This window comes from Lycorma delicatula, chromosome 5, assembly GCF_047948215.1.
Source record: "Lycorma delicatula isolate Av1 chromosome 5, ASM4794821v1, whole genome shotgun sequence".
Taxonomy (NCBI): domain Eukaryota; kingdom Metazoa; phylum Arthropoda; class Insecta; order Hemiptera; family Fulgoridae; genus Lycorma; species Lycorma delicatula.
In genome coordinates this window covers 57,788,264-57,803,781 of record NC_134459.1, presented here as the reverse complement: position 1 = coordinate 57,803,781, position 15,518 = coordinate 57,788,264, and the positions used below count along the sequence as shown (strand labels likewise).

The 15,518-nt window shown below is 33.4% G+C and overlaps 1 protein-coding gene across 1 annotated transcript in view; it reads left to right on the top strand.

The window, feature by feature from the left end:
• KLHL18 (Kelch like family member 18) overlaps window positions 1-15,518 on the top strand; it is a 55,364-nt gene that overhangs the window by 27,556 nt on the left and 12,290 nt on the right. Inside the window, exons 7-9 of the mRNA XM_075366188.1 lie at window positions 4,403-4,625; window positions 7,528-7,744; window positions 10,488-10,657. Coding sequence (XP_075222303.1) covers window positions 4,403-4,625; window positions 7,528-7,744; window positions 10,488-10,657 — 610 coding nt within the window. The remainder of the gene's footprint in view (window positions 1-4,402; window positions 4,626-7,527; window positions 7,745-10,487; window positions 10,658-15,518) is intronic.

The window sequence follows — 15,518 nt, the reverse complement described above, 5'->3', positions numbered from 1 at the left end:
ACATTTCATTACTTTTGTTTTGTTCTTGTTTATTTTCATGCGATAGTTTTTGCGTAGGACTTCATCTATGCCGTTCATTGTTTCTCTCGGCTAGAATTACTATATCATCAGCAAATCGTAGCATCTTTATCTTTTCACCTTGTACTGTTACTCCGAATCTAAATTGTTCTTTAACATCATTAACTGCTAGTTCCATGTAAAGATTAAAAAGTAACGGCGATAGGGAACATCCTTGTCGGACTCCCTTTCTTATTAGGGCTTCTTTCTTATGTTCTTCAATTGTTATTGTTGCTGTTTGGTTCCTGTACATGTTAGCAATTGTTCTTCTATCTCTGTATTTGAACCTTAATTTTTTTAAAATGCTGAACATTTTATTCCAGTCTACGTTATCGAAAGCCTTTTCTAGGTCTATAAACGCCAAGTATGTTGGTTTGTTTTTCTTTAATCTTCCTTCTACTATTAATCTGAGGCCTAAAATTGCTTCCCTTGTCCCTATACTTTTCCTGAAACCAAATTGGTCTTCTCCTAACACTTCTTTCACTCTCCTCTCAATTCTTCTGTATAAAATTCTAGTTAAGATTTTTGATGCATGACTAGTTAAACTAATTGTTCTGTATTCTTCACATTTATCTGCCCCTGCTTTCTTTGGTATCATAACTATAACACTTTTTTTGAAGTCTGATGGAAATTCCCCATTTTCATAAATATTACACACCAGTTTGTATAATCTATCAATCGCTTCCTCACCTGCACTGCGCAGTAGTTCTACAGGTATTCCGTCTATTCCAGGAGCTTTTCTGCCATTTAAATCTTTTAATGCTCTCTTAAATTCAGATCTCAGTATTGTTTCTCCCATTTCATCCTCCTCAACTTCCTCTTCTTCCTCTATAACACCATTTTCTAATTCATTTCCTCCGTATAACTCTTCAATATATTCCACCCATCTATCGACTTTACCTTTCGTATTATATATTGGTGTACCATCTTTGTTTAACACATTATTAGATTTTAATTTATGTCCCCCAAAATTTTCCTTAACTTTCCTGTATGCTCCGTCTATTTTACCAATGTTCATTTCTCTTTCCACTTCTGAACACTTTTCTTTAATCCACTCTTCTTTCGCCAGTTTGCACTTCCTGTTTATAGCATTTCTTAATTGCCGATAGTTCCTTTTACTTTCTTCATCACTAGCATTCTTATATTTTCTACGTTCATCCATCAGCTGCAATATATCGTCTGAAACCCAAGGTTTTCTACCAGTTCTCTTTATTCTGCCTAAGTTTGCTTCTGCTGATTTAAGAATTTCCTTTTTAACATTCTCCCATTCTTCTACATTTTCTACCTTATCTTTTTTACTCAGACCTCTTGCGATGTCCTCCTCAAAAATCTTCTTTACCTCCTCTTCCTCAAGCTTCTCTAAATTCCACCGATTCATCTGACATCTTTTCTTCAGGTTTTTAAACCCCAATCTACATTTCATTATCACCAAATTATGGTCGCTATCAATGTCTGCTCCAGGGTAAGTTTTGCAGTCAACGAGTTGATTTCTAAATCTATGCTTAACCATGATATAATCTATCTGATACCTTGCAGTATCGCCTGGCTTTTTCCAAGTGTATATTCTTCTATTATGATTTTTAAATTGGGTGTTGGCAATTACTAAATTATACTTCGTGCAAAACTCTATAAGTCGGTCCCCTCTTTCATTCCTTTTGCCCAGCCCGTATTCACCCACTATATTTCCTTCCTTGCCTTCTCCAATGCTTGCATTCCAATCCCCAACTATTATTAAATTTTCATCTCCTTGTACGTGTTTAATTGCTTCATCAATCTCTTCGTATACACACTCTACCTCATCATCATCATGGGCGCTTGTAGGCACATAGACGTTAACAATCGTTGTCGGTTTAGGTTTTGATTTTATCCTTATTACAATGATTCTATCGCTATGCGTTTTGAAATACTCCACTCTCCTCCCTATCTTCTTGTTCATCACGAAACCTACTCCTGCCTGCCCATTATTTGACGCTGAGTTAATTACTCTAAAATCACCTGACCAAAAGTCGCCTTCCTCTTCCCACCGAACCTCACTAATTCCTACTATATCCACATTCACCCTATCCATTTCCCTTTTTAAATTTTCTAGCCTACCAACCTTTTTTAAGCTTCTAACATTCCACGCTCCGACTCGTAGAATGTTATTTTTTAATTTTCTGGTGACCCCTTCCTTAGTAGTCCCCACCCGGAGATCCGAACGGGGGACTATTTTACCTCCGGAATATTTTACCAAGGAAGGCGCCTCCATTATTGTTATGTGAAAATGCAGAGCCACATTTTCTTGGAAAAAAAAAGTAGCTGTAGTTTTCCATTGCTTTCAGCTGCGCAGTACTCAGAGGACTGAGTGATGTTGATACGGCCGTTTAACAACTGACTCACGCCCCTAACAACTACTGAAAGAGCTGCTGCCCTCTTTCAGGAATCATTCCTTAGTCTGGCTCTCAACAGATACCTCTCCGATATGGTTGCACCTTCGGTCCAGCTACTCTGTATCCCTGAGCACTCAAGCCCCCTCACCAACGGCAAGGTCTCATGATTCATAGAGGAGGAGTTTTACTTAAAATTTTTAAATTTAAAAGATGTAAATTTAAGGTTTTTTTTTTTATTCACAATTCAGTGTGCATAGATATTCTGTTTTCTTTTACATCAACTTGATAGTAATTTTATTCTCGCTTTCATATCTTCATCCAAATTGATTTACAAATCATCAATTTTCCCTTTTCTCAGATAGTTAGAATGCTGAAATTTGCAGTTATTCCATAGGGAGGCTTAGAAATAGCGATCAGCAATTATTTTGAATAAGAAGAGTTAAACTAATTAACCATAAGGCGTTACAGTTGTATAAAATACACCTTGATTATTATAAATGTTATTTTAAGTCCAAACAGTTCATTATCATGAGGTCTTGCAGCTGGACCTAAGTTCATAATACTATGGTAGGAAATCCAGATTTTTAAAGAGATCACATGCAGAATAATATTTATTTTAAATAGATGTATATATTTACATATTGAATAATTTTTTTATCAAGAAAATATACAGTGAGAGAACAATAAGAAAAGAAATGCATTAGTAGAAAGAGTATATCAAGAAAGTAAGGATCAATGAAGCCAGTTACAACGCAGAAGTGAAAGAAAAACATGGCAATTGAATTAGAAATAAGGGAAGGGTAACAAAGAGATTAGCTGAAAACAACACACCAGTTATTTACATCAGGTGAGATTGGACCAGGAAAAGGAAGGATGACCAGTTCGAACTAAGACAAGTCTTATTTTGAATAACACTCTCTTGATTAGTATTTACTCCAAATTTCAGAAATTCTCTTAAAAATACCTTGAAGAAGAATAATTTTAATTAAAGCTACGATTACGACCTCTATATATCTTCTGAAACTGTTGTAATAGTAGCTTGAAATTTAGCACAGATTATAACCCCAGTATTTCATAAAAAAGAAATCTCCTGAGTTTTCTTAAATTTTCATAACAGGCATTATAGGATGTTGGATTAAAGGTATATTTCATGGTTACTTTGTACTCTGCAATCTTGTTGTGCTAGAAGCCTAGAACATTATCCTGAAAGTAACTCAAATAATGTATAAAAAAAATTTATGAACTTCCTTTTTTAACCACCCCATGAAAAAATAATGCAGAATAAGTACACATTACCTAGTTAGTGTGAAAAATTTCTTACATGTATAAAAAAAAAAGTAAAAATATAGGACAAACACTAATTACAAAATTATTTTAAAATGTGTTTTAGGATTTTCTCTTTTAAAATTTCAAAGTGAGTGAAACTGTGTAAAGGTCTTTCATATTTCCACTTGTTCAAAAACTGCTGGAAATATTTAAATAAGGAGTAATTACTGCTTAAGTATTAAATTTATGTATAATAGTAATGGAAAAGCTTTCATTGACTCACTTATCACAAATTCTGCAGTTTATTGAATAGCTAGAATACTGGAATTTGCATTCCTAAAATATCTGAAGGGGTTTAAATTTTAGAAATCTAAGCTTAAAAGTTCAGTATTTTCCTACACCAAGAACGAGTGTTTCAGCTAATTATTGTTAAAGATGATTGTTTTTAATTTCCTGTTTTTTTTCACTATTTCGTTTTTGTTAACATCTGGTTATTAAGCAGAAAAATATAATTATTGTAAATGAGACTGTTACCCATTATCATAAGTGGATATTTTTGAGGTCACAAACTATTGAATTACATTTGTTTTTATACTTTAATATTAATAAGTTTTGCTTATTTGGTTAATTACAGAAGTAGTTGCTTAATTAAATCTAGAGATTTTGTTCATGTTATAGTTCTAGAAATCTTTCATTTTGTTATTATTCAGGTGATTCATTGAGCACTGTTGAAGTATTTGATCCAATTATTGGTCGCTGGCAAATGGCTGAAGCTATGAGTATGTTGCGTAGTCGAGTTGGTGTTGCAGTGTTAAAAAATTGGTTGTATGCATTCGGTGGTTATAATGGATCTGAGCGTTTATCTACTGTTGAGGTTTTTGATCCAGTGAAAAGAGTATGGAGCGAAGTTTCTTCTATGCATTGTAAACGGAGGTAAGATTCTGTAAATTTCCTTTTTTAATTAATTTACCTTATATAGTTATTTTTTAGTTTAGATTTTTATCATATATAGTTGTATTTTGTAATCGTAATAATATATTTTGTAATTTAATACATTTTTTTAGTTTGCAGTTCATTTGATTATATAACAGTTTACCATTTTTTGCATCATTGTCCAAGATTTATTAGTTGCAGAAAAGGTTAAAACTATTTTGTCAATAAAAGGTCTGTCAGATAAACTACCTCAGTTTATCAAAGTTCTAGTAAACTTCATAGTTCTTCTCTGGATATGATACAGTTAACATATTACTGAGGATGTCATCCATACAATAAAAATATGTATTTATATACATGCATTATATTAATCTTGAAAATAAACCAAGAATATAATGTGTATTGCTAGATATGTAATCGATTTATTTTAATAAACTTCTCTTCTTAGCAAAAAACTATTTAGTAAAAAAAGTTAGGCATAAAGGCATTTTCACTGTGTATGCTTGGCCTGTTCATTAGTTTCAATTTTATTCACTGGCAAATAGCTGAAGCTATGAGTATGTTACATAGTGGTGTTGTTGCAGTATAAAAAAATTGGTTGTATTTTGTGTTTATAATGGATCTGAGTGTTTATCACCCCTTCTCCTCTTTTGGGATTCTCTTCCACTTTTTAGATCATTGACTGATTTTCAGTTGTAAACCTAGGCAGGCAGGCTATTTTATTTGGTATCTGATAAGCCGTATGAGAGTTCCTGAAACTAGCACTAGTTTCATCCTGAAGTTTTAATAGTATTTCACCTGTGAGTATAAATACAGTAACGTATATGATTATTTCTCAGAACAAAACAAAGATGGTTGAACTGATAATAAAATTAAAATTGTATCACTGGTTAAAAGACTTTTGTCAGTGTGTACCAGTAACCTTAGTCATCATTGTTCTTTTAGGTAGATTTCATAAAAAAGCTACCTACTGTAATGGGTACCATGATTTGAATTCGGAAAATTTTGACATATCTTCAAGTTTCACATCTCCAACACCCCAAAACCACTGTCAGTTCAAAAGTTTATATGATGTATATATTTCACTTTCTGGTGGGCAATGATAACTGCCATAATTTTGTGCCAATCACTTTCAAGTTGATTTATAAAATATAACGACCCAAAATCTCAGTCGAGTTCATTAATGGGCAAAATCAGACCATGGAGGGCTTTTTCGAGAAAAAAAATATATCGCTATAACTTTCTTATTAAGTAAAATATCAAATTCGTTATTTATCTAAGTAAAGTTTTTTGATATCAACAATCATTGGCCCAGGGGTTGGAAAAATGGGGTTTTGAAGAGAGAAAAAAATCATACCTCCCTTAATAAGCACAGTATTATAAGCATCAGTATAAAGTGGTATTGGATCAGTTACCTATTTGTCTGAAACAATTTTTAATATGACCAACCCTTACAGCAAGGGATGACCAAAATATTGTTGGAATTTTAAGGTGGAACTTGTCATATGCTAAACATGTGAAACTTTTTTCACATGCAACAATTGTCGTATTGAGTAAATTTGAAGTTTTTATTGACTTTAATGTGGAAATCTTTTTTACCCCCTTTTTAGCACCAGTGAAATTTACCTCTACCTTTTGGCATGCCAAAAGGGATTTATTTTATTAAGAAGAGAAAATATATAATTATATTTTATTTAGATTAATCTTTTTAAGATTCATTTAAATATAATTCATATTATTCCTCTGTACTGTAATTTATATTTTGAATTATGAGTATTTATATATAAACCACCTAGTACAGAATATTGAGATAGACATATCTTACCTTAGTTTATCATGTTACTACTTTCGCTGAATCCTGCATCCTCATTCATAATTGAATTAATTTTATTAATTGCACATTAAATAAAATATTAAAAATTAACAAAATACTATGTAACTAAAATAAACCATGCACAAGTATAATTCTTGTTAACAGTACTGTAATGTTATAATGAAAACTATTTATTAATTTCTTATATGTGTGTTGCTATCTGTTGCTGTTTTTATAAGATTGTTCCCTCAAACACCACCTGATGGTTTATCAGATTAAAATTATGTTTGTATTTATATATGTAATACTTCCATAATATATTTATTTTTTTATCATATTTATTAATTTCTAATATTTCTAAATCTGTGTCAATATCAGAAATATAATGTTTATTAGATGGTCTGCCATATTAGATAAATCTAATTTGTTATTTTTGTAATTTCTATCATTTTCAAGAAATTTAGTTGTAAGGAGTGTATTTGCTTTTTTTTTAATATAATCACAATTATTACTTTTAATTTTATAAATTTCACAGAAATTGTTTATTTTAGTATTACTATTTTTGTTTTTAGATATTTTATTATGTGGTTATTAGGTTTGTATGCTCTTTTAAATATTTCTTTATTTTAAGTTTTAGTAATGTTTTCAATGATATTATTAGTACGTAAATACTTTAATACTTTACATAAATGTTTTCACTTTTTTGTCTTGTGTATTGGTTGTTTTTTTATTATGTTTTGGTAGGTTTTTTTGTTTTATAAATGTTATGTTTATTTCATTATTTAATTTATTATCTGTGCACTGAATTACTCCCTATTAATCATATTTATTTGTTAATTTTATGAGATCAAGAGTGATTTGATTTGTTAGATGTGGGCTTTCTATATACTATTGTTACAGTTTGGTTATTCTTGTTTTTTTTTTCAATATTGACACTTAAAATAATTTAGTATTCTACTATTATTTATTTCAAATGTGAATTTTAATTTTTCATTATATGAATCTAATTCAGTATTCTGTACTAAGGTGGTTTATATTAATAGAATTTAAAATACAACTATATTTTAATTAATTTATTTTGTGTTTTAGTGCTGTGGGAGCTGCAGCTCTGGATAATAAACTTTATGTGTGTGGAGGATATGATGGTGTATCCTCATTGAATACAGTTGAGTGTTACACACCTGAGAAAGATGAATGGACTGTTATTACAAGTATGCAAAAACATAGAAGTGCTGGAGGTGTAATCGCTTTTGAGGGTTACATTTATGCACTTGGTGGTCATGATGGACTCTCTATATTTGACACTGTATGTATAATTAAGTATTTATTATACTAATTATGCCTTATTTTTTATTATATAATGTTACAAAATAAAAAATTAATTAAGCTTAAAGTGGTATTCATCAAAACTTTTATACATTAATTTTAACTTTTATAACAACCTTAATATTTATTTTAATTATTGGCAAAATTCAGAAATGGATAGCACAAAAAATCTTCATAATGTTTACCATAAATTCAGTGACTATGGATCGTAGTAAATATTTTACTACCATATGTTACAGCATCTATCTTCTTTGATAACATTGTCACTTTTTGTATGTAGTACTGTAGTTTGTGTACTACATCTGTACATTATAAACCTTGTATTATTTAGTTGTTTTATTAAGAGTAATGATTTACTATGGACAAGAACAACGTATATACTGCCAAATTATTATAGTATATATATATGTATATATATATACACACACACACACAATACAATACAATGTCACCAAACGGCTTCAATGGCACATGGTACCTTAAAAGCTTGTGGTAGCACTGAAAAAGGCTGTTTCAGGTTTTTGGAGTAATGGCCATGAAAAAGGCAGTTTGTGTATTTTGTGAGGTAGCCCTTTGAAGGGCTGTTATTTCTAGAAGCTGGTCTCCAGTAAGTTGAGCTGCAGTCGGAGGGTTGCAGCTCATCCATTGGAATTGGACCAAGCTTCCCCTCAGCGGCAGTTGGATCCCCACTACAGCGTGGTAGTGGTGGCCTCCAGAGGCCCGCAGTGTTGGGTTGGTGTCGATCTTCTTCCACCAGTGCGGTCAAGACAGTTCTCCCAGAGCAGTCCCACGCTGGGGCAGGAAGGTAGTGTATGCACTTGTAGCTCCCATGGTGGGCTGGCCAGGCCTACTGCTCCAGCAGAGATGTTGGCATCCGAGGTCCAATATTGGGCCGTCCAGGGATCTTCTTTCTTCTTCTCCAGGTGGTGGTTAGCAACGAATTGAAAATTCATTCTTCCATTCACTCTTTTATAGACACCTGCAAGTGGTAAGGTTGCAGCACCACTGTAGTGGGAGAGAGTTGCACAATCAGCTAGCTTGGTGGGGAGTGGCGCTTGTACAGGCGTGTAGGTATACTGTACTCCCACTGTCATCTGAACAGCTAGCATTGAGTTCACCAATATGAAGCTCGGCATGTATGTGGCAACTGTATATATATTATATATTATTTTGCTGTTATTTAGTTATTTTTTTCTTTCTATATGTTTTTTTTTAATAATATCATCACAATGATTACACATTTTTATTACAATTTATTTTTATATTATTAAAAAAAAAAAGCCAATATGTATACTAAAAATTTAACAGTAATTTAATTTGTTATTAGTCAATAATAATTTGTTAGTTAACAGAAAATGTAGATTAACTCTATAACATGAAAAAATAATCTCATTTCTATATATTAACATGTTGCTGCTGTTGCAGTACCCTGGTGTACTGAAGTATCGGGATTCCTAATAGAAGGTTTGGTACACCTATATATCATCACTGCCTGTGATTTTTGTAGGTCGTTGTAGCACACTGGTATCCAAATGACAAAGCTAGTCCAATACAGTCCACTTTAGCTGTAAAAAACAGTAATGACATCAGTACTGCAATTAATTCATATTCTAAGAAATTGTGGTATTTTACCGAGTTGGTTGACTTATAGAGGTGATTGCCATGAGAAATACAATTGTATCTCTATACAGCAATCTTTCTTCATCTGTCAAGCATTCTATTAAAATTAATTATGATTTTGTGTGTATGTCTGATCTTTACTTGAATCTGCAGATTTACCACAATAAATAATAATACTATATGTATAACCTAATGGTAAACATACTTTATAGCATTTTAACTGTATTTATGTAACTTGAGAGGAATATGTTGATGGAAAATAATTCACTCCTTCCAAGGGATCATGCTTTCATCAACCACTAGCTCCATACCAGGTTTTATTGCCATTTTGTCCCTTTTCTGTCAACCAGTGCAGGCCGCCAGTGAAATGCACTATTATGAGAACTGTACACAGAGCATTATACGAGTAAGCCAAAGCAGTGATAATATTGGGCACTGGTACACTCTCTTTTTCTGTTTAGCCTCCATAACTACCATAAAGTATTACTTCAGAGGATGAATGAGGATGATATGTATAAATGTAAATGAATATGAAAAAGTAATGTAGTCTTGCAAAGGCTCAGGTCGACCAGTCCTGAGATGTGTGGTTAATTGAAACCCAACCACCAAACAACACCGGTATCCATGATCTAGTATTCAAATCAGTACAAAAGTAACTATATTTTCTAGGATTTAAACCTTAGAACTCTCGAGTTCAAAATCAGCTGATTTATGATGATGAGTTCACCACTAGACTGACCTGGTGAGTTGATGTAGTACACTCGTGTGCTGCTAAGTAGCATTGGTACCTTAGCATTGATAATATTGATCTAAGTTGTACGATCATGTGTCTAAAACTGTCGCCAATTTTTTTTTTTTTTTTTTTTTTTAGGATAATATCATAAAAACTGTCAGCCCTTTTTTTTTGTTTTTACGATGATATTCTATAAAATAATGTTAATATGGTTATTAAAATTGCACTTGTATGACACTTTAAAAAAAAATCAAGCCATCCAGTGGAAGAATTATCAAAATGATAAGTTGGTTTTATAATCATTAGGTGATATACATCGGCACACCAGTGTACCAAACGGCAGCATGTTTAAAAAAAAATTGTGTTATAGGTTGAGCGTTATGATCCTCAAACAGGAATATGGACATCAGTGACATCAATGCTGACCAAACGTTGCAGACTAGGAGTTGCTGCATTAAATAGAAAATTATACGTTTGTGGAGGTTACGATGGTGCTACGTTTTTACAAACTGTGGAAGTGTATGATCCGTACTCTGACAAGTAAGTTGTTAAATAATATTTAAGATAAGTCTAATATAACTTTTCGAAATGTGTAAATTTTTGAGAGCACTATTGTTAACATTATTTTAATTATGTTATAATTGTGTGTGCATTTTACAAAGCACACAATCACAGAACATACATAAGGTAAAAAAAAAAATATTTTGTGATCTTGCAAGACTTAAAAACCTATGTTTTAATCCGACTAAATGTATAATGACTAGAATCATTCAATAATTAAAGAAAGAAATTGAAACAGTAGAAAAACTTTTTAATAGAATAAACTGAAACTGTGTGATATTCATGTCAGCACTCTTGTCAGAAAATATTAGCTCTGCTTGAAACTTGTACTTGTAGGAGAAACAGCATGCTCTGATAGGATTTTTACTTTCTGAAGGTGTAATCGTGTGGAAAATCACTCAGAGATATTAAGATAGTTTGGTAAAATGTGTATAAACCATGTAAATTTTTATAAGTGGCTTGAACAGTTTAAATCTGGCAGACAAGTGTCACTGATTTTCATTGAGACTGGTGTAAGTTTCGACTTATGTTTTGCAAAACCACATTAATGATGTTACTTATGAGAACAGATGAATATAGAAATTTTGGAAGTTGCTAAAAAATTTGTTGTGCAAGTATTGGCACTGTCCATTCCATTATCCATGACAAGCTGAATTAACACAAATTACGTGGTGTGATAAAAAAATATGGTGAATGAATTTTTATAGCGGCAACTGCCGATGCTACATCCATATGCTGTAATTTGTCCAATAGCGTGATCAACTGAGACAGGCAGGGACAAGTTGTAACACGTTTGAGCTTGCCAGTCAGCTGCCAGAGCCTCTAGAGTGAGGTTGTGTTTATCGTGTCTGTCGCGCAACATGGATTTTGAAAATCATGTGTCAATTTGTACGGAGTTGAAGGGACGTCTTCATGCAGATCCAGACTTCACGGCCAAAATTGTAACTAGAGATGAAAGTTGGGTCTATGGCTATGATCCTGAGACCAAAATCCAGAGTTCCCAATGGAAAACCAGTTCATCTCCTCGCCCTAAAAAGGCAAGTCAGTCAAAATCCAACATCAAGGTGGCAGATGAGCTTCTCCATAGCCTTGATGCTGCAAGGCAACAGAAATGGTGGGAAGCCTGAACTTTCAGACCTCGAGTCATCATGCATGGACTCTGCTAAGAAAATTAGGAAGCAGATCTCCGATTCAAAGACGAAAGCCAAATATCTCCCCAAACACCATAGCATCCCACATAGTGACAACATCCAGAGCACCAAGAGACAGGGCGCACACCATTGAGATAAAACACAAACTAAGAAACTTGTGGAGAAAGGCAGGAGAGACTGAGTACGCTCACCCTTTTACACTTAAAGAGATTGAGTCGACGCTTAAAGATGTTGCTCCAGAAAAAGCACCAGGGTTCGATGGTATCAATCCGAAATTTTTATTAAACTGCTGAAAATACGCAAAACCTTGGGTGGCCAGATTCTTCACCTGAGATAATCAAAACTGGTAGCATGCCTAGAGAGTTCAAGCAATCGAAGGTAGTAGTCATTTTAAAACAGGGAAACCAGCAAACTTACTTAAGAGCTACAGGCCTATAGCATTGCTATCAGTGATATATAAATTACTAGAAAGACTCAACTACAACAGAATCTGTCAGAGGATATATGATGTTATACCAGTTGAACAAGCAGGCTTTAGACCAAAATGAAGTTGCACTGACCAAGTTCTCTTGCTCACAACGTACATTGAAGCGGGGTTCCAAAGAAATCTTAAAACCTCTGCTCCATTCTTTGATTTATTGGCCACTTACGACACTGTCTGGACTGAAGGTTTGATTTGTAAGGTCTTCCGTGTAATCCCATGCAAACTAACAGCTTGCCTCCTTAATAACATGGTGAATGACAGAATGTTCCAACTTATCATGGGATCCAATATAAGTTCACCAAGGCTGCCGACCCTTGCAGCAGGCAAGGGTCGGTACTTACACCCCTCCTTTTCAGCCTCTATGTTGCAGATATGCCAGAGACAAGATCTAAAAAGCATGGCTACGCTGATGACTGGGTGTTACCAATAAAATGTAGATCATTTGAAGAGTCAGAGGAGGTCTTGATGGCTGACCTGGAAAACTGGGAAGGTAGTTCCGGAGATGGCGCCTCCAACCAAATGCTAGTAAAACAGAACTGTCATACTACGCTGAGTAACAAGTTTGCTAATCGGAAGCTTAAAATTCTATTCGAGGATACATGGCTCTTTCACAATAAGACACCAAAATACCTAGGCGTGACACTTGATAGAACGCTTTCATTTAAGGAGCACCTAATGAAAACTGCAAAGATATTGAAAGCGAGAAACAACATTATACATAAGCTCTGTGGAAGAACGAGAGGAGCATCGGCTTCCACTTTATGCACATTGGCTCTGAACCTGGTCTTCTCAGCTGTTGAATATTGTGCGCCAGTGTGGCTTAACAGCCCTTATGTTCATAGAATTGATGCTCAACTTAATAACACTATGAGAATGATTGCAAGGGTTATCAGGTCTACTCCCATGGAATGGCTCCCAGTATTCAGCTACATACCACCCCCAAACCTGCACCATATGAACGCTCTTGTAAGAGAGTACAAGAAGGTAATGGACAATTGAAACCTACCAATACATGAGGACATTGAGGATGCCAATCATGGCCGCCTTCGATCTAGAAAGCCACCTATCAAAACAGTAATTACTGCTACAGAGGACAGATTTAACCTAACTGACGCCTGGGCATCAAGAATGGACCACAAAACAGAATAACCAAATCCCATGTATTATTCAAAGGCTGCCGGGTTTTGACTTGCCAATACAGACATGGTCAACACTAAACAGAATACGAACTCAGCATGGTATAAATGGGGTATTTCCTGTATAAATGGGGTAAAACACTGATACCTCTTTGTGAGTGTGGTGAAAATCAAACTGTTTAACACATCACAGAAGTTTGCCCTAGGACAGCTTATGAAGGGAATCCTGAAGATTTCCTGATGGCGACTCCAGAATCAGTAGCATATATTAATTTGTTAAATCTTTGTTTGTAATTTTTTATTGTAATTGGTGTTATGTTTTGGTGCCATACGCTAAATAAATAAATAAATTTCAAAAATTTTATTGCATCACTATTTTTGATTTTGATGATATTTGGTATATGATAACTACCCACCTTGAAGAGGCAAAAAAATATTTTTTTATATTTTTAAAAACTTTTCTTGAGTAGTGGACTACTTTCTAACTTGCCAACAGGTAAAAACAGTCATTTCATCACTTTTTCCATGACCTGTTTACTCTTTCCAAAAAGCCCTTTTTGACCCTCTGTATGATTTAAAATAAGATTGCTACAGCTCGTGAAAAGTGACAAAAATGGCTGTTTTTACCTGTTGGCAAATTGGAAAGTAGTCTATTACTCAAAAGAAATTTTTTTTATATTTAAAAAAATATTTTTTGGCCACTACAAGGTGGGTAAGTTATATCCAGATATCATCAAAATCAAAAATACTGATGCACTGATCATTTGTTGAATTAAAATGTGGAATATCCCAGAAAGTATAAGAATGCTAGTGATGAAGAAGGTAAAAGGAACTATCAACATTTAAGAAATACTATACACAGGAAGTACAATTTAGCGAAAGAAGAGTGGATTAAAGATAAGTATTCAGAAGTGGAAAGAGAAATGATCATTGGTAAAATAGACGGAGCATACAGGAAAGTTAAGGAGAATTTTGTGGTATATAGATTCAAATTTAATAATTGTTCAATAAAGATGGTACACCGATTTATAATACGAAAGTAAAAGTCAATAGGTGGGTGGAATATATTGAGGAGTTATATGGAAAAATTGAATTAGAAAATGTTATAGAAGAAGAAGAGGAAGTCGAAGAGGAAGTCGAAGAGGATGAAAATGGAGATACAATACTGAAATCTGATTTTAATAAAGCATTGAAAGATTTGAATAGCAGAAAGGCTCCTGAGATAAACGAGATACCTGCAGAATTACTGTGTAGTGCAGGCGAGGAAACGTTAGATAAATTATACAAACTGGTGTGTAATATTTATAAAAAAGGGGAAGTTCCATCACACTTCAAAAAGAGTGTTATTTTCATGATACCAAAGAAAGCAGGAGCAGATAAATGTGAAGAATACAGAATAATTAACATAACTACTTGCGCATCAAAAATCTACAACTAGAATTCTGTACAGCAGAATTGAGAGTTGATTGGAAGAAGTGTTAGGAGGAGACCAATTTGGTTTCAGAAAAGGTATAGGGGCAAAGGAAACAATTTAATGCTCAGATTAATAGTAGAAAGAAGATTAAAGAAAAATAAACCAACTTACATAGCATTTATACACTTAGAAAAGGCATTTAATAACGTAGACTGGAATAAAATGTTCAGTATTTTAAAAAATTTAGGGTTCAAGTATAGAGATAGAAGAACAATTGCTAACATTTACAGGCACCAAACTGTAACAGTAATAATCAAAGAACATAAGAAAGAAGCAATAATAAAAAAGGAGTCCGACAAGGAAGTTCCCTATTCCCGTTACTTTTTAACTTTTGAATAGAGCTAACAATTAATGATGTTAAAAAACAATTTTGATCTGGAGTAACAGTGCAAAGTGAAAATTTAAAGATGCTACGATTTTCTGATGATATAGTAATTCTGGCCAAGAATGAAAAAGATTTAGAAGAAAATGAATGGCATGGATGAAGTTCTACACAAAACTACTGCATGAAAATAAAAAGAAGAAAATGAAAGTAATGAAATGTAGTAGAAATAATGTGTAGATGGACCACTGAATATAAAAGTAGGAAGAGAAA